The 21,128-nt window shown below is 35.8% G+C and overlaps 1 protein-coding gene across 1 annotated transcript in view; it reads left to right on the forward strand.

Annotated features, from left to right (window-relative positions):
• The window catches only part of PIGK (phosphatidylinositol glycan anchor biosynthesis class K), a gene marked incomplete at both ends in the record, with an annotated part of 90,681 nt that overhangs the window by 37,838 nt on the left and 31,715 nt on the right, over positions 1-21,128 (forward strand). The window contains one exon of the mRNA XM_084242924.1: positions 3,029-3,201. Within this exon, the coding sequence (XP_084099050.1) occupies positions 3,029-3,201 (173 nt within the window). The remainder of the gene's footprint in view (positions 1-3,028; positions 3,202-21,128) is intronic.

The raw sequence follows: 21,128 nt of genomic DNA on the forward strand, positions 1-21,128 counted from the left end.
ATCATTCAGGTAGATTCACAGCAGAAGAGTGAGGAGGCTGTCCAGTGGGAGTTTATGCTTATTAAAGTTTATGTTTTTTTCTTTAAAGATTTATTTATTTATGCATACAAGAGCTGGGGTATAGGCTGGAGTTGTGGGGTTCACCAGAGACAGAGAAGATTCACCAGAGACAGAGTGGGGAACAGAACAGGCAGATTGACTACAATACACTGCTGAGGGGAGCAGCGGGCGAGTCAAGAGAGGTCTGCTGCGCCATAGTAGCTCCCTGGCTGGGGATCAAAATCATGCTGCAGTGGCTTTGGATAGCTTCATAGGTGCCTGTTAACCCTTGTGCCACTGGGAGGCCCTAAAGTTTATTGAAACATAATCCTGCAATGCAGATCAACTCTAATCTTTCTAACATATTGGGCTACTATGTATAACTATTATTTTGTTTGAAGAGTGTGGTTACAGAGTGTTTAGAAAAAACCACTTTGGTGGAGAGCCCCACTGTGATGGATTGATGTGCAGAAGAATATAATTCTGTTGTCATAGCGTTGCTTGTAAGTTCTTGTAGATTTAAGGGTTCAATATATATTTTGTATGATTCACAAAAGTGAATTTTCCCTCTTCCTAGCCATCTTCCCATTTTATCATCTTTTCTAATGTATGTGTAACTTTCTTGAAGTGTCAGTCCAATGTTAGCAAATGAAACGTCTACTCTTTGGAATAACTAACTCCTTTAGGTTAGGAGAGCTTTAAAAATATTCTGCCACCTGGATACAAAATCAACACGCAGGGCCTCCCCGGTGGCTCAGCGGTTGAGCGCTGGGTTGCGAAACTGCGCGCGGCCTCTGCGGCGCCGGTTCAATCCCCGGCTGCTCCCCGGCCAACGGAGGAGGGTCCCACATGGCGCGCAGACCTCTCCTGCCGCCCGCTGCTCCCCTCAGCAGTGTACTTCGGTCCTTCTGCCTGCTCTGCTTCCCGCTCTGGCTCTGGTGAATTCTCTCACCCTCCCTCCCGCACTTCTGACTGTACCCAGTGCATGTATAAACAAAACAAGCAAACAAACCAGCAAACAAAATAAATAAAGCATGCCTCTATTAAAAAAAAAAAATTAAAAAAAAAAATCTCAAAATCAACACGCAAAAGTCAGTAGCCTTCCTATACACAAACAATAAATCTGAAGAAGAAGAAATCAAAAAAACCATCCCTTTTATTATTGAAACAAAAAAATCGAATATTTGGGAATAAATCTAACAAAAGAGGTAAAGGACCTATACAAAGAAAACTATAAAACACTGTTAAAAGAAATAGAAGAAGACACAAAGAAATGGAAAGACATCCCCTGCTCATGGATTGGAAGAATAAACATTATTAAAATGGCCATCCTACCAAAAGCTATATACAGATTCAATGCTATTCCAATCAAAATTTCAATGTCATTCTTCAAAGAAATGGAACAATTATTGATGAAATTCATATGGAATCACAAAAAACCCCGAATAGCCAAAGCTCTCCTAAAAAAAAAAAGAAGGGAACGGAGGCATCACACTCCCAGACTTCAAACTCTACTACAAAGCCATAATCATCAAAACTGCATGGTATTGGAACAAGAACAGACATACAGACCAATGGAATCGAATAGAAAATCCAGAAATAAACCCACAGATTTATGGTCAACTAATCTTTGACAAAGGAGCAAAGACTATGCATTGGAGCAAAGAAAGTTTGTTCAATAAATGGTGCTGGGAAAACTGGGTCGCTACATGCAAAAGAATGAAGCTTGACCACTACCTCACACCATACACAAAAATCAACTCAAAATGGATTAAAGAACTAGACATAAGACCTGAAACCATAAAATATATAGAAGGAAATATAGGCGAAACACTACGTGATTTGCACATCAAAGACATCTTTACAGACACATCACCCAAAGCAGTGATAGTGAAGGCAAAGATAAACAGTTGGGACTACATCAAATTAAAGAGCTTCTGTACAGCAAAAGAGACAATAACAAAAACAAAGAGAAACCCCACCAACTGGGAGAACATTTTTGCACACAACACTAATGATAAAGGACTGATCACAAAAATCTGCAAAGAGCTGATGAGACTCAACAACAACAAAGAAAATAATCCCATCAAAAAATGGGCAGAAGAGCTAAAAAGAAACTTCTCTGAAGAGGAAATGCAAATGGCCAACAGGCATATGAAAAAATGTTCAACATCACTTGTCATCAGGGAAATGCAAATCAAAACTACCATGAGATACCATCTTACACCAGTGAGAATGGCACATATGAAAAAAACTAGCAACAACAAATGTTGGCGAGGGTGTGGAGAAAAAGGAACTCTTCTACACTGCTGGTGGGAGTGCAAACTGGTCCAACCACTATGGAGAGCTGTGTGGAGATTTCTGGACCTACTAAACATCGAGCTACCATATGATCCAGCAATTCCACTCCTAGGTCTTTACCCAAAGGACACAGAAACATCCATTCCAAAGAACACCTGCACCCCTATGTTTATAGCAGCACTATTTACAATAGCTAAGCTTTGGAAACAGCCCAAATGCCCAAAAATAGATGACTGGATCAAGATGTGGTACATATATACCATGGAATATTACTCAGCATTCAAAAAAGATAAACACATGCAATTTGCAGCAACATGGATGGCGCTGGAAGGGATCATGCTCAGCGAAATAAGCCAAAAAGAAAAAGAAAAATACCAGATGGTCTCACTCATAGCAGGAATCTAGAAAACTTAAATAAGGGACCAGGAAAATGAATAACTATAAGAAAGTGAAAATCAAAATCAACAAAAAACTATGAACCAGAGACACTTTTTGGGGGGTGAGGGGCGGGAGGGGAGGGATTGGGGTCAGAATGGGGGGGTTGCAATTGTATGGGGAATATAAAAATAAAATTTATTATTTAAAAAAAAATATTCTGCCACCTACTACAATGTGGATTTGGTTTAATAAAAATTGTATGGATATGTAGGCATGTATGTATTTATTATTGTTCTATGTATTTTTTCAGTTTCAGGTGTGTCCCAAAAGTCTGTGTGTGTCTACTCCTGGACACCGTACTGATCTTTTTCAGAGGGATCCTAAAAATGTTCTAATAACTGATTTCTTTGGAAGTGTACGGAAAGTGGAAATTACAACAGAGACTATTAGTCTGCAGCCGGATTCAGGAATCATGGAAAGCAGGTATTCATCTTAAATTATTATTTGAATAGAATTTTTGGTCTCACAATGTATAAATTTTTATGTACGGTAATATTAAAAGATGAAAATTGGTGCTTGTAAAAATTACAGTTTTACCTGATGTTCACTTTATGTATGCCCCAGCGTTTCAGATTTATGAGACAGAGCTATGATTATCAGTGGGAAGGTAAGATCATGATTAGGATGATGTGGTAACTCCAAAATATAATGTTTGTAGTGGTGTGATTTGAGATTTGCTAAAAAAGGACAAAAATTTCCTGATAATTGGCCATCTCAGAGCCATACATTTCTTTCAATGGAGGTATGTATATAATATATATGTATATATATAAATAAAGTATATATATATATGGTTCAGAAGAGTTTTTTAATAAAAGGACGGGTATGTAAAAATTTGAAACCATTAATACTATTTAACTAGTGTGTGTGCTGTTAACTGTTATGTTAGAAGGTCTTAAATGATGTGACATTGACTAGGAAATTTGGCAGGTGGGTATTTAGCTCTGTTTATTATACTCTAAATAAGCTCTGCTTATTATACCTGTCAGATAAACACAAAGGGGAGTGCTGAGAGATTATAGGTGCCAAATACATCAAACTATGACATAGTGTTTTCATGTTCAAAATTTCTCAAGCCTCCAGTAATCTGATTAATTCTTTGACTGCCATGTATATTGGTTCCTGAGTATGGGTGGTTTTACAGCTTGGTTCTGTCTTATCTCTGGCTTTCCCCTATTGTACCCTATTAATCTTGAACTATTGTAGATGTGAAGTTGGCCCCCATCAATAAGTACCACTGTTTAGAATTTCCTTGGGTGCTCTTGATAATTTATTAGGGAAAAGAAAAATACAGAGAAAGGTATAAACCACATGCATTTCCCTTGTAGTGAGTAGATTGTGTGTGAGCGAGCAGATAGTGCATGCATGCACGTTTGTGTGTGTGTGTGTGTGTGTGTTTGTGAGAGAGAGAGAGAAAGAGAGAGAAGAAAGAGAACAAGAGAGTGAGAGACATTGATATCCTGTATGAATCTCATAGCAGATCACACATAATGCCTTCCTTTATCCCTTGACTTTAAGCCTATAGTATATAAGATTCAACTTTGCTTAACCATCTAAACATTGCATTGTTTTCCTTGATAGTCTGTTTTTTCCATGTAACACATTAATTATGTTATAATTGTGCATTAAGATATGATTTTGCTGGAATTCTATTAGATATTCTGGAAAAACGGAATTTTGTTTCAAATTATCTCCATTGTCAAAAGCAAAATTTGTTGGTGCTGATGATTATCTTGATTTATTTTTGATTTTGAGAAAATTATTATAAGCATCATAGTAGGATACTAGACACTTGAATTAGAGCACCCTCTACTGTTTGTATTTTATTTTATTTAGAATATCATTTATAGATGGCTTCACAATTACTGGTATACTGTATCCAATTAATTTAGAATTAGATTCCCAGCATGCTCCGGGAACTTTTACATGGATTTACAAATATTATTTTATTGTATGTTGGTGCTATTTCTATGTGATATGAATGGCTGTTGGAGTTTGGAGAAAAGTATTTTCATAAGAGATCAGATTTCACACAAAAAGGCAATTATGTAGAATACATGATTTTTTTCAGAATCTTAGATTAAAAAATGTCAATACAATTAGTATTATTGAAATTGGCAGCTGTATTTTTAAAATACTACGTTCTACATATATCAAGGGACAATGCAACAATTGATTCAGATTTTTCTAACTTCATGTTTTGTGGACTAGAGTATACTAAATTAAAATCAACATATAATAGAGAACTTACAGTATATAAAATTTACTAAAACAGCTATATGAGATGATTCTCCTGTCTTCTGAAGCTTAGATATTGAGTAAGGTATAGTCATATAGTTAGTAACAACACTGTGTATGTCTTTCTAATTGTGTTATTTTACAAGAACAAATGAGGTAAAATAAAGACTTAGTGTGGTAAGCTTAACTTATATAACTTGATTCTAAACTGCTTCATATGAATATACATAGGTTGACTTTTGATAAGTATACAGACAAAAAACAGCCTGCCCTCCTCAAAGAATTGGGCTTACTAGAATCTAGTTATAAATTCAGGTCAGCATTACTCAGATTATCAGTATGCTGTCCTTACTGTATAGGAAAAATAGCTTCCTGTTTGTGGATGTAAAAAAAAAAAAAAATGTAGCGGTCTAAATCTTTTGGCATTGCTGAAGACAAAAGAGAATCCAGGACAATATGAACTGTAAACACTCAATCAACCTAGTTAGTTAGATGAAAATTTACCTTGTGTGAATTTTTTGCTTTAGGCTCTAAGTTGATTTTATTTATGATTTTCTTGTTGTAATTTTTATTCTGCTATACTGGAATTTTTCTCAAGTCTGTCTTTAGCAATTAAGCATTTTTGAGTCTAGCAGGAAATTTAAGGCTGGACTCTTTTCTTGCAGATTTCTAATAGACTTCCAATAGAGGGGTAAGTAGCTCATCAAAATCACTCTATGTTGAGCAACAGAGTAGAACTCTTTCAAGGAGTTGGTAAGGAAGTTTTCTCCTCATTCAAGAGTTCAAAGATCAGAGAATTACTCCCACAGTCAGCATATTTTGAGCCCTTCCTGAGGTTTTACCCTGTATATAATGCATTTAGGTAGGACTTCTGAGTTGTAAATAATAGAATAATAGAATTCTGTGTTACGTGGAATACAAGGACAAGCCCCAGTCAGGGGCTGGAATCAGAACCAAAAATCAATCAGAAAAACATCTAGCACATTCTCATCTTGTGATTTTAGTCTTTTTTTTTGTTTCTGCTTTGGTCATGTAGAGGATAGAATATGTGTACATTACTGCTTTGGAGATTTATATTTCTTCTGTTCATGATAAAGCCGAGACAGAGAATGAACTTGCTCATTTCCTATTCTAAGCTCCTTGGAGGGCTTCATGATTAGCCCAGCTTGGGAGAGATATCTGTCTCTGGAACAGTTTTGCAGCAGTGGGGTGATATAAAATTATGGCCTCCCATCCCATGTAGATAAGATGAACCCTAAAAGGGGACTTGGAAACTAAGCAGATACCCCTAGTGATGTTTGCATTGATCTCATTGAATTCACATGATGACATTTTGAGAAAGTATAATTTTCCCATTTTACAGATGAGTTAACTGAGGCCTTGAAAGGTTAAGAGATCAGCCTAAAGTCACACATTTAACAAATGGTAGAGCCAAGATATGAATTCAGGAATGCTTGATATAAATAAATACATGTATATGTACACACACATATATATATATAAATATAAATGTACATATATAAAATATATTTATTCTTTTTTTTCTTTTATAATTTATCCTGAGTTACTTGGCATGCTTTTTTTAAAAAGGCATGAAACATTGATAATAGCTCAATGAATTATCACAATGTGATTACTCAGTGAACCACCAGAGAAAGAAATGGAACAATGCTGGTCCAATGGAAGCTCCCCTAACCCTTGTGGTTCTTCCAAATCTCTATCCTCTTACTTCCCTTCAAAGTTAACTATTATCCCAACTTTTATGTGGTTTACTTTCTTGCTGTTCATTTTAGTTTTTCTAGTGCTCTTTGTTTTAGTTTTCTCATATAAGCATGTATTTCTAAACACTGTGTTTTGATTCTTTCACTATTATTATGTTGTTGGAACTCATGTTGTGTACAGATGTAGGGTTTTTTTTTTTTTTGAGTATTAAAAACTTGAGTTATAACTTCCTTACTAATTTAGTGCTGAGTTTTGACAAACACATACACTTGGATAATCATGCCAATTCTGTCATTATAAGAAATTTCCTTATGTCCCTTTTTATTGAATTATCATGTCCGTGAGAACCACTAATTATTTGCTGCCCTTTCTTGAATGTAACATAGATAGAATCACACATTCTGTTCCTTTTTGAGTGTTGGTTCTTATGCTGACATAATGTATTTCAGATTCATGTCTGTTATCACATGTATCAGCAGTTTTACCCTTTTTATTGCTGAGTAGTAGTCAGAAATACAAAGAAACAAACTACTGATATTTTTGATACAGTTTATTCATTCTTATACTGACATATAATTGGCATTGAATTAGCTTGTCAATTTCTGAAAAAGCCTACTGGGGTGATCCTTTCCTGCTTGGGATAGCATTGACTGTATGTTCTCTTGAGGGGTATGGACACCTTAGCAATTTGAGTTTCTAACCCAATAACATATTTTTAAATTTGTTTAGATCTGTATAACTTCTCTCTGCATTGTTTCATAGTTTTCAGTACATATATCACTTCACTTTTCATTAAATTTATTCCTAAGCATTTTTATTTTGATGCTATTTAAGTGATATTTAAGCAATTTATTGTGTTTGTTGCTCAAATAGAGAAATGCAATCATATTTACATTGGGTATGTTGTGTGTTGCTATTGGTTCTGGTGTTGATCAATGCAGTCCAAATAAAAATGACGGCAGACGGGCCTCCCCTGGTGGCGCAGGCAGTTGAGCTCCTCGCTGTGAAGCTGTCCTCAGCCTCTGCAGTGCCGGTTCGTTCCCGGCCTGCCGGCAAGGGTCACCATGGTGAAGCAGACCTCTCCTGTCTTGCCCGCTGCTCCCCTCAGCAGTGTATTTCATCAGTCTGCCTGTTCTGTTCCCAGCGCTGTCTCTGGTGAATCCTCTCACCCTCCCGGGCATCTGGCCTGTACACCGGTTCTTGTATAAATAAATAAATAAATCTTAAAAAAAAAAAAAATGACGGCAGACTTTTTTTGGGTAGAAATTGTTAACTGATTCTAAATTTTTTTTTTAAAGATTTATTTATTTATTTATACAAGCACTGGGTACAGTCAGAAGCGTGGGAGGGTAAGAGAATTCACCAGAGCCAGAGCAGGGAACAGAACAGGCAGATTGAAATACACTGCTGAGGGGATCAGCAGGCGGCAGGAGAGGTCTGCACACCATGTGGAACCCTCTGCCAGAGGCTGGGGATCGAACCAGAGCTGCAGAGGCTGCGAGCAGCTTCGCAGCCCAGTGCTCAACCGTTGCGCCACCAGGGGAGGCCTTGATTCTAAATTCTTATGGAAATGTTAAGTCTACTGTAGTATTTATTATATCTTTGAACATATGAATGATCTAGTCTATAATGTTTACTAGGAAGTTAATCAAAATTTATATATATTCAGTAGGAACATCTGTTTAGGAGTTGGGCAGAATAGATTATGAGGAACATGAAAGTTTGTGATAAAATGATTCACTAAAAATTGCTTATAGTAAATTGATGTAATTATGAACCAAAGAGCACCAGTATAGTTCAAACAATAGTTGACAGGTTTTTTCTCCCCACTTTTCTACATACTACGGTATTTTTCAAAGTAATTAATTATATACATTATAATTATATATTCTCTTAAGCATCTTATATTTCATACTGTTGTTTATAACTGTTAGTCACTTCAGTTATTTAGGAACTTAGTAAAGTAGGATTTGGGATGATAAATTAGATGTGATTATTTGATTTGTAAAGACACTGGAACAGATAATTAAATTATCCATTTTGTCACTGCATGCATATAAATTTTTTATTGCTAATGTGCTGTTTATTTTGTGGGCAGATTTTTTTAAGCAATTTATTTCACAATATACAACTAACAAGATGTTCATTGAGATGGTTTATGACTTAAATCAGTGTATATAAATATAGAAGTATAGGAGAAAAAGATACTTTATCCCTTTGAATAAGTAAAAGCTCTCTGAATATAAATTAGTAAATATAATCTTTACTCGGTGTAGTAATTTCCAACTAATGTTTATTATTTAAAGTTTCGTCAGTTAATTTAAATGTAAACACTAATAAGCCTGAAGAACCTTAAAAAAATCAATTGTGAAAAGTCTAAAAATGACATGGTATTATTAATAAAATAGAACATTAGAACCTAGTTTGCTGAGATTTTAGGGAATAAAGTTCTGAATTATATGGACATTTTGATTGTAGGAACATTAAGATTCCTGTTAATTCTTTCAATCTATGTTCTGCAACTCTCTTGTTCTCCTTCCTAATTGAAATATTATCACCATATTGATCAAATTAAGCTGTAATTTTCTAAATGAGTCAAAAAATCAACTTCTATTATCTGATGTTACAGAGAATATTGTAGCATAAAAGGCAGAGTCATTGGAATCAATCAGCTCCTGAATTCACAGCCTCTGCCATTTAATAACTGTGTAACCTTGTGCAAACCATGTGACTTTTTGATCCTCAATTTCTTCACCTGAAAAACGGGAATAATAAGCTCCATCTCATAAGGTTGAAAGAATTTTCATTTTGCTTATAAAACTATTAGTTCTGAGCCTTAAATATAGTGAAGTGCTCAATATTTTATTATTATTGAGAGAATGTAACATGCACAAATAAAAACATTTTCCAATTTTTGGCTTTTTGCAAAAATTACTTATTCTGCTTTTGTCAATCTAGTATTAGAAAGTAGTAAAGTTGTTTCATATCTGGAGGATTTTCTTTTGTAGTTGTAAAAAATTGGGAAATTGTCTTGCCAGAAGATGGCAGTAGAGTTACATATTTGTAGCTACAGAACAGTCACATTTTTTAAATGCTGGAGGATGGAGGTAGGTTGCGTCTTCAAATAAATCATGATATTTGGGGGTTTTTTTAGATCATTGACAGGAGAAAAAGTCTTTTGATATTAAATTGTCAGTTTTAAAAAAGGATGGTAAAAATTTCTCTCTATATAAGTTGCCTTTAATATAATGTGAAATTTTGGCTAAAAAAGGTGAATTAGTAGAATTTTGAATTGCTTACTCTTCTGGGATATTTTATGAAATTAGCTTGCATGTCAGTAAATACTGAAGAAACTGAAGGCCAAAAAAATTTTAAGATTTGTGGATGGGGAATATTTATGATTAATTAGTAATGAAACGAAAACAGTTTTTATTTATAATTCATCAGTGGGGAAAACTGGATTCAATTTTGAAAAATCTGATTTATATATGATGTTAGTATTGTAATTTAGGTAAAGCAAGAGGCAGAAGACATCTTACATTAGTAATACAAATCTGTAATCCCACTTAAGAAATTGCCATTTTTATTGAATTATGACATGCCTGGTTACCTGGTTTTCAAATATTCTACAGGTGAAGTATTGCCAAATTGCCCCTCTTAGTGCCAGAAGGAACCTTAAAGTATTTTGATTTAGTACAAAGAGCATGGAGGTGAATGGACATGCCTTCATTTGTTTTAGTTCCATGCTTTATGTCTTCAGGCACATTATTTAATCTCTCTGAAGCTCAGATAGTTTATCTGTATGTAAAAGGTGATCTCCTCTCTGTCTTCAGAGTTGCTATGAAGATTGTGGAAAATATATATAAAATGAGCATATTTTGTCAATGCCCTTTTTAGAGCTTGCATATGAAAATCAACACAACCAAACTGATTTCTTTCCTTCAGTGCTATGAGTGGGAATGTTATCATCTTTGTTGGACTCTATCTGTTTAATAGCTTGAATGGCATGTTCATCAAACGTGTCACATATTGTTCATTCTGACAGGAATTACTGTTAACCTGGTCTTCTCATATTTATGTTTGTGTTCTTTTTTTTTAAAGATTTATTTATTTATGCATACAAGAGCTGTGGTACAGGCCAGAGGTGTGGGGGGTGAGAGGATCCACCTGAGACAGACCGGGGAACAGAACAGGCAGACTGACTGAAACACACTGCTGAGGGGAGCAGCAGGCTAGACAGGAGAGGTCTGCCTCCTCATGTGGGTTTCTCCCTGGCCAGCCGGGAATCGAACTCATGGTGCAGAGGCTGTGGATTGCTTCACAGTACAGTGCTCAACCCCTTTGCCCACCAGGGGGCCCAGTGTGTTGATTTAAAAAAAAAAAAACTTTATTTCAGTACTTAATGCCCATTTAATTGTTTTTTTTAATCTTACTAATAATTTTTTTAAAGATTTATTTATTTTTATACAAGAACTAGGGTACAGGCCAGATGTGTGGGAGGGTGAGAGGATTCAACAGACACAGAGCGGGGAACAGAACAGGCAGACTGATGAAATACACTGCTGAGGGGAGCAGCGGGCAAAACAGGAGAGGTCTGCTTTGCCATGTGGGATTCTCACTGGCTGGCCGGGATCAAACCCACACTGCAGAGGCTGCGGACAGCTTCACAGTGTGGCGCTCAACTGCCTGCGCCACCAGGGAGGCCCTATCTTACTAATAATTATAAATATTAGTTAATTATTGCATCCTATCACACATTTTGGAATATTCATTCTGATATCATAATATTAGCATGAAATTATCTATAGGTTTTTTTTTTTCTTTTCTTTTTTTTTTTTTTTTCAGGAGAAAATATGCCTGGTAAGGAACAGGGTGCTGAAGTCTTTGCTAGAAATAACCTTCATGATTGATAACAACTTTGGGGCACAGTTGTTCGATTTGTTAGATGCTGTGATTTTTCCCATGGCTAATGAACAATTTGAAATTTCATTAAAAATCTTTTAGTAAACTTAAACTGTACCCAAAAACCTCAACTAAAGACATTTATGTGACTTTTCATCACACCACTATAGTAAATATTAAAGTACATTTTTCTAGAAATGTAATAAGTAAATTCCTACAAGATGGCAGATAATTAAACATGCTTATTTTGAGATATCACCAAGATGATGATAGAGGAGTGAGCTTCCTTCAAATTATTTCCTCATAAAAATAAGGAAAAACAGAGGTTGAGAAAAAATCATGTTTGATTTTGGCCATGTTTGGTAATATAAGTAGTAATTAAATATTTATATGAGAAGGGAAACATATTATATTTCTTATGAAACAAATTTATTGATAGTTTTCATTTTAGCTACAGATGTATTTCTCCATTAACATTGACTAATTCCAGTAGTTTCCATCTTTCTTTCTTTGAAATTCATATATAAAAAGTTTATGTCATACTCAGTGATAGTCCAGACGTTTTATTTTGATGAAACTGTCACATATTTTCTTAAATATTAATTTTTATATAAATTAAGCATGCAAACACATATAAATATGAATTATTGACAATTTTTAAAATTTCACTTAGGGAAGCAAGTAGCTAATATTGCGTAGTGGCTTCTCTATTTTTTTTGAAGATTTATTTATGCATACAAGAGCTGGGGCACAGGCCAGAGATGCGGGGGGTGAGAGGATTCACCAGAGACAGAGTGGGGAATAGAACAGGCAGACTGACTGAAATACACCACTGAAGGGAGCGGCAGGCGAGTCAGGAGAGGTCTGCCATACCATGTGGGTTGCTCCCTGGATGGCTGGGGATTGAATTCTTGCTGCAGAGGCTGCGTATTGCTTCATCGTGCAGTACTTAACCCCTTGTGCCACCGGGGAGGCCCCACAAATATTTTCTGTTAATGAGTCCTCAAAAGTGGAAAACAAGGGAACATTAACGAAATATAAGAGTTCAAAGGATATGCTCTCATAAACCTGAATTGTCACATAAGTATGGATGCTGGCTGAAAATTACTTTGCACCATGCTGTAAGTAATAATGGGCTTAGTTTGCTTGGTCTGAATAACACTGCCAGGCAGTGAGACACAAAGTATTTGCAGGAGCCCATTGCTGAATAGGAGCTCTCAATAAGAAACTCCACTGCCCTCATTCATAAGGAAATCTCTTGGAGAAAAACACATAAAGAGCTAAAACTCAAGGGGTGAGTAAACATAGATGACAAGGTTCCCAAAGTAATAACTACTGGTATAGAAATTTAGTGTTTTGAGTCAGAATGGCTTTTCGTGAGACACAAAGACAAATAGCTTTGGGTCCATATGTGGATAGTTGGGCTTAAGAAAATAACTGCCAATTTAAAATTGATTACCCCACTAAACTATTATTAAAGAATGAACAAAATATAAGGACATTTTCAGGTGTACAAAAGCTGACAGTACTTTTATCAACACACCCTTACTTCTAAAAGCACGTACTGGGCCTCCCCTGGTGTCGCGGGCAGTTGAGTGCAGTGCTGTGAAGCAGTCTGCAGCCTCTGCAGCACGGGTTCCATCCCGGCTGGCCGGCGAGGGTCCCACATGGCGCGGAAGACCTCTCCTGTTGTGCCCGCTGCTCCCCTCAGCAGTTTATTACGTCCTCAGCAGGGTATTTCGTCAGTCTGCCTGTTCTGTTCCCCGTTCTGTCTCTGGTGAATCCTCTCACCCTCCCGCGCATCTGGCCTGCACCCCGGTTCTTTGTAAGTAAATAAATAAATTTTTTAAAAAATTTAAAAATTTTAAAAATAACCATGTACTTCTTGGAGAAGGCAAAGGAGATGGAAGGGAAGTTTAAGTGCCAGGAAGAATGCTGAGCCGATAAGTTAGTAAAAATGCAAGTAAATTTAACCAAAACCAGTATGTTTTGTAATTATGATGGTGTGATGTTTGAAGGGTATGATAAATCAAAGTACTAATGTATTTAATTTTATGTTGGAAGGAGAGGAAATGATTGATTTTAAAGTACTCTGAGGATTTTATTGGAGAAGAAAGCAGTAAATTTTAATAATTTTAAACAGTAAAGTTAATATGCATTTTGCATTTTGAGAATGACCATTGAATGGCTAGAAATAAAGGAAGTAAAATAAAAAACAGGAGGAAAAATGGAATTAAAAAATGAGGCAAAAAAAGAATAAAGGTGAGACAGATCAGGAAAAACAGAAATTACAAAGCAAGAAGACAAATAATTACACTTAATGTAACTTAATAAATTTAAATAAATGGATCTTAATAGTTCAAAACAGAGGTCATCATATTAGTATTAAAAAAACTAACTATAGATAGACGATAATGATATTAAGTAGTTAAAAATGAAATAATTACCAAGCAACACCTAGCCAAAAGAAAACTTACACAGTTATATTAATATTAGATAAACTGGAGTTAAGGAAAGGGTATTTCAAGCATCAAGGTGGCAAATAATGGTAAAAGTTTTAACGCATCAGGAAGATAGAAATATTTTAAATTTATAATTACCTAATAATAGGATCACAAAATATTTTTAATTTTTTAAATTAATTTTACATAGATAAAAAAGATGATAAATTCACCATTGTAGTAGATTTCAGTATCACATTATCAAAATCTTTGAAATTGAAGATTTGAGGAATGTGATTAGCTATCTTGATCTGATAGATTCAACAAACATTTCCCTCAAAACCAAATGTATTATTTTTATATTTAAATTTTTTTTATACTGAAGTAATACTACATCATAACATTATATAATTTCAGGTGTGCAGCATTGGCAGTCAGTGTGTATACTAAAAGTACAGTTCTATCCTTTATTGTAAAAACAATCCCTTTGTCCTGTTTAAACCACCCCTTCCTCTTCCCTTTTGGTAACCACTAATTGGTCTTCTAATCTAAAAATTGATTCTTGTTTTATTTGGTTCATTGTTTTCTCTATATATCACAAGTGAAATCATATGGTGTTTGTCTTTCTCCATCTGGATTTTTTCACCAAACATACTACTGTAGGTCCATTCAATGTTGCAAATGGCAGGATTTCATCTTTTTTATAGCTGAATAGTATCTTGTATACTACTGTATGTAAACACTATATGTTCTTTATCCATTAACCTATCATCGGGCATGTAGGTTGTTTGCAGTTTTAGGTTATTGTAAATAATGCTTCAATAAACATGGAGGACATGTATCTCTTCAAATTACTCTTTTTGTATTTTGCATGTAAATACCCAGAATTGGGTTAATTGGGTCAAGTGAAATGTCTATTTTTAAATTGGGGGGAGGTAATCTCCATTAATGCTTTCTGTAAAGGCTGCACCAATTTACTTTCCTACCAACAATGTGTAGGGTTCCCTTCCCTCCACATCCTCTCCAACACTTGCTGTTTCTCATCTTTTGGGCAATAGCCATTCTCACAGGTTTGAGGAGATAGCTTGATTTGATTTGTATTTCACTAATAATGAGAGATGAGGAGTATCTTTTGATGTGCCTGTTGACCAGCTGTATGTCTTCTTTCAAGTGTCTATTCAGTTACCCTGGCCCAGTTTTTAGTCAACGTATTTGTTTTAATTGCTGTGTTTTGCACTCTTGGTATAGTTTGGATATTAACCTCTTGTCAGACATATAATCTGCAATTACCTTTTCCCATTTAGTAGGGTATCTTTTCATTTTTCATGCACGTTTCCTTTGCTGTACAGAAACTTTTTAGTTTGATGCAGCCCCATTTATTTATTTTTGCTTTTTTTCCTCTTATCATTAGACTCGAGTCCCTAACACATCTCAAAGCCAATGTCAGGAGTATATCACCTGTGTTTTCTTTTATGTATTTTATGGTTTCTAGTCCTCCACCCAAGTCTTTAATTCTTGTTGCATTAATTTTGTTATGGTATTATATAATGCTCTATTTTCTTTCTTTCAATGTGTTGTCCAATTTTCCTGACACCATTTATTGACTTTCCTTGCTCCTTTTGTCATATATGAGTTGTCCACATGTTTGTGGTTTTTCTTTTTTTCTGAGCTCTCAGTTCTATTCTATTGTTTCTGTATGTCTGTTTTATTCTAATATCAATCTGTTTTAATGTCTGTCACTTTGCAGTGCCATTTGAAGTCAGGGAGCATGATACTCTCTGCCCCCATATTTGTTCTATTTTTTTCCCTCAGAAGTGTTTTTACTATTAGGGTCTTTCCTTGTTCTAAATAAATTTCAAGATTTTTGTTATATTTCTGTGAAGAACGCCATTGGGATTTTAATAGGGATTGTATTGATATCTAAATTTATGGAAGTACAGAAATAAATAACAGAATGGGCCTCCCCGGTGGCGCAGCGGTTGAGTGCTGGGTTGCGAAGCTGTCCGCGGAGCCGGTTCGATCCCCGGCTGCTCCCCGGCCACCGGAGGAGGGTCCCACATGGCGCGCAGACCTCTCCTGCTGCCCGCTGCTCCCCTCAGCAGTGTACTTCGGTCCTTCTGCCTGCTCTGCTCCCTGCTCTGGCTCTGGTGAATTCTCTTACCCTCCCGCACTTCTGACTGTACCCAGTGCTTGTATAAACAAACAAACAAACAAATAAATAAATAAATAAACATGCCTCTTAAAAAAAAATAGAAAAGAAATAAATAACAGAAGAAAGAAACAGAAAAGAGAGTTAAAGATATACTAAATTCAGTAAAATGGTATATATGTGTATATAATCGAGGGGACAGATTGAAAATATTTAAAAAAATAATGAGAAAAAACGTTTTCCAAAGTAATGAAACACATCAAACTATAAAACTGTAGATTCAGTCAAGTCTGATAATCCTAAACAGGAAGAAAACAAAGAAAACCACAGCTTGGTACATCATAGTCAAAATGCTGAAAAATCATACACAAAGAAAAGAATTTTAAAAGCACACCAGAGAAGAAAAGACACATTACTTTTAATACTGACATAAACAATGGAAGCCATAATATAGCAGAATGACATGTTTAAAGTGCTGAAAGGAAACTTCTAACCTATAATTCTATACACTACAAAAGTATCTTACAAAAATGAAGGTGAAATACAGATGTTTTCAGACAAACTAAACAGAGAATTTGTTGCCAGTATACCTGAGCTAAAACAAAAACTAAAAGGAGTTCTTCAGCCAGAAATAAAATGATCCTAACAGAAAACACGAAATTCAGTAAGGAATAAGGAAAGCTAGAACAGATAAATATATCATTTAGGATAATTGAATATTGATGGGACAAAAAATAAAAACAATCTCTTGTTGACTTAAAAATATTTGTAGAATTAAAATATATGGCATAATGCAAAAGGCAGGAAGATGAATAAATGGAATTAAAGTTAAATGGAATAATTAATTTTGTTATTTGGTAAATGGTAAGTGTGAGCATTTTGCTAAGTGTTAAAATATCCAAGGTAGCTACCATCTAGTGGTAAATGTATGTGTGACTATCATGTTGCTAGAGGGCTGTAGGGATTAATAAAATATTTGGTTAATTCAAGAGAATTAAAGGGGGGGAGGAGCATCAAATAGATGGGAAGTTTAAAATAGAAAGTAGGCATGTCACTTATTACATTAAATATAATTGTACCAAATACCTTGTTTGAAAGAGCAAGGTGGTCATACTGAGTTTAAAAATAAAACCCCAAAATGTACTGTTTACATGAGACAATGTCATTATAAGGTCACAAAACTCAATTGGAATGGAACTGAAAATTTAGTGAATTTAGTGAAAAAGTAAGTAAAGATGTAATTAAGCCTTTAAGTCAAAAAGTATTTGCTTTATTTTTCAACTGTAAAATATTATGTGCCCTCTTCCAGTAAACTGCCATTAGAGAGTGAGTGGAGATGGTTTTTACTGCTGATGTTTAGCAAATATGTGGGGCTGACACATGTGAATAGAATTTTTAAAACAGAACACATTTGTTAGAATAGCTAAGTTTAAAGCCAAAACTAGACAATAAGAGTATGGAAAAAACAGAGCCAACTTCACTTATGATTATGACTCAAATTAATGAATGTGATGTATAAGATTTACATATAGTATGTATAATAAAAAGTACGTTATGACCAAATAGAAGTCATCTTAAAATTGCAGCAATGACATAGGAGTGGAAAATATATTAATGTATTTCATTGTATCATTACATTAAATGAGAAATATTTTGTAATTGTTTCTGTAGCTGCAGAGAAGTGTTTGATTAAAATTTATTAGTCATTAATGATGTTTAAAAAGCAGCATGATTTAGCAAATTAGAAATAAAAGGGAGCTTCCTTGACTTAAGAAAGGCTGAGTCTCTAAAGCCAACAGCAAACTTTAATGTTTCTCCTCAAATGCAAAAACAGTAATTTGAAGGGGCATATGCACTCACTCCTGGCTTCATTGAGCACTGTTTACATACTCAAGGTATACACACGTTGTGTGCACACACACACACACACACACACACGAATGAAATCTTCCCAACATAGATAGAACTGAAAGGGATTATGCTAAGTGAAGTAAGTCTGAAGGAGAACGACAAACACTGGATTGTGTTGTTTCTGCTCTATTCAGTTACATAGAAGATTGTTTTTTTTTTTAAACCACTGCACTGGCATGTGCATTTTCTACTACCTGAGAGCTGGCAGTAAATAAGATGCATTTCCACCATTGGGCCATAAATTAATGTAACCTTAGTTCTCTTGGGAGTTAATTTTATGTCCTGTGCCTCAAATTATATCTCTTTTCCCTGATTCATCATCTTCCTTGTGCTTTTTCAAAGTAGGTAATATCCAAATTATATTTTAATATTTCATAAGTTTTTCATTTGATAATTAGAAGAATCATACTGGGGCTTGGAGGGGGTGAATCTCCTTTCAGGGAAGATTTTTTTTTTTATTTAAAAAAGCCACTGGGTACAGTCAGAAGCACAGAGGGTGAGAAAATTCACCAGAGCCAGAGCGGGGAAGAGAACAGGCAGACTGACGAAATACACTGCTGAGGGGAGCAGTGGGGGAGACAGGAGAGGTCTGCTGCGCCATGTGGGACCCTCGCCGTTGGCTGGGGATCAAACTGGCGCCGCATAGGCTGGGAGCAGCTTCGCAGCCCAGAGCTCAACCGCTGCGCCACCAGGGGAGGCCCTCAAACAAGATCTTGATGCCTTAGATTGTCTCATTATTGTCTTCACAAAAATAATCTTAAGGAACTCTTGGGACATTTATGGAGTTGTAATAGCATTTTGTCCCTGTCTCCATTTACCAGTAATTTGAGTTCTTATCTCCCTTGGAGTTTCTAAATGTTGTGGTTTGTCATAGAGCTCCTGGTTTGTCAAGTTCATCTTGCAAAAACATTATTTGTTGTCAGTTACATGAATGCTTGGGCATTTTTAACAGTGCAGTTTAGGAGCAGAAATTTTTCTGTCCTTTTTTTCCAACAAGCTTGTAACAAGTAATTATCTTGGCTTCTTGGTATGCACTTTCATTTTTAAGTATTTCATCATATTCAAGAAATTACAGTTACTTAACTTTGACTAGTGTTCTGTTTTTGATATTTAGAGAATTTTAATCATTTGGATTACATATTTTGAATTATTTATTAATCTTAATTCTTAGTTTATATTGGTATTTTTCTGTTTTCCTGGTTGGGTATATTTCTAGTGTTTGAAAAGATACTTAACCTTCCTCCTACATTAAGTTATGACATTTTACACATGAATAATGTAATCTAATATTTATGGCAATATAAAATAAAAATTTTACCTTTTTCTGAATCAGATGGCCTGAATCAGTTTGAGTCAGTGATGGACACAATAAAAAATTTTACAGTGTAATTTCAGGAGTCCTTGGGTGACAGCGAGGAGAAAGATTTTTGAGGGCTCTGGGCATCTATGAAAGAATAAAAGGACACATAAGAAATAAGGATTTTTAAAGACTAACTTCATACATTTTAGAAGTTTGACAGCAATATCTTGGTTACTTATGCAGAAGATTTGAATAATGGGTCTCCCGGGTGGTGCAGTGGTTGAGCACTGGGTTGCGAAGCTGCCCGCAACCTCTGCAGCACCGGTTCCATCCCCGGCCACTGGGTGAGGGTCCCACATGGCACGCAGACCTCCTGCCACCCGCTGCTCCCCTCAGCAATGTATTTCGTCGGTTTGCCTGTTCTGTTCCCTGCTCTGGCTCTGGTGAATTCTCTCACCCTCCTGTGCTTCTGACTGTACCCAGTGCTTGTATAAATAAATAAATAAATCTTAAAAAAAAATCCTATCACTCAGAGAACTATTAACATTAAAAAAAATTTTGAATAATATTTTCTTTGTGTTTAATTTGAGATTGGTAGCATCACGGTATTGGATCCAACATTGTTTCATAGGCTAAACAAACTTTATTTCTTACAATTTTCTACAAAAACACAGTTTATAAAAAATATTAAGGTAAAAAAAGAAATATACAGCTTTCCCCATGCAGAAATTCCTCCCTTATTATTTAAGTAGATCTTCCTAGTGAAAGATATTGGAAAGAGATAATGGAAAAAAATTATCATTTTAGGAGGGACTCAAAATGTAACAGGGTGGTCCCCAGGAAAGGGGGAAGTTCCAGGTTCCCTGCCCCACCCAAGGGAGGGTGGAGCTGAGCAGGAATAGGAGAAGCTGCAGAAGAGACTGAGGAAGGAAGCAGGATGGAGCAAGGAGACCTGGAGGAGGCGCATGGAGCCTAGAGACACGTGAAGAAACTGCGCTTGTCTTTTGGTCGTGGACTAGGTGACACAGATGTGGGTGAGACCCGTGGGGAGGTGACAGTGGCAGCTTTTATCTTGATGTTGATTTTGCTCTTTTCCTTCCGGGCTTGTCCGGTTGTTTGTGACCCTTTTCTGTGGGTCCCCACTGGAAGATGCTTTAGACTTGTAGCAGGCTTTGGGGCCTTGTTCTGGGCCAATCCCATTTGGATGGACTTTTACCCACGAGGTGACGGGTAACTCTGGATGCTTCATTTAGAAACTAGACTCTTTGCCTTACCTGTATTGTTTCCTAGTTTTATTAAAGTTCCTTCCCATTAAAGTCTCCTATGTTTTCTGTTGATGCGGCGGATGGCAGAACCCATGTAGAATAGGCAGGTTTGCGGGGTTTGGGCTGCCCCTCTCCCTGTCCTATAACAAAAACATTAAATAAATGAAAAGCTAAGGTGACTATAAGAAAAAGAACATTACCATTTTGCAAGAGAAAATTCCAGGTTCCCTTAGGATGGTAAACATGTATAAATTGAAATTAACAGTTGCAGTTTTCCTATAGCCTAGATTATGCTATATACATGGACTACTTGATTGGATCTCTGGATACTGAATATTTGACAGAGGGGCTTAGAAACTGTGGGTGATCTTAGATGACAACTTGGGAAGGCACTCATTCTGAGAGAATGGAAGATACCTTGC

Source organism: Talpa europaea, assembly GCF_964194135.1.
Source record: "Talpa europaea genome assembly, chromosome: 9".
Lineage (NCBI taxonomy): Eukaryota > Metazoa > Chordata > Mammalia > Eulipotyphla > Talpidae > Talpa > Talpa europaea.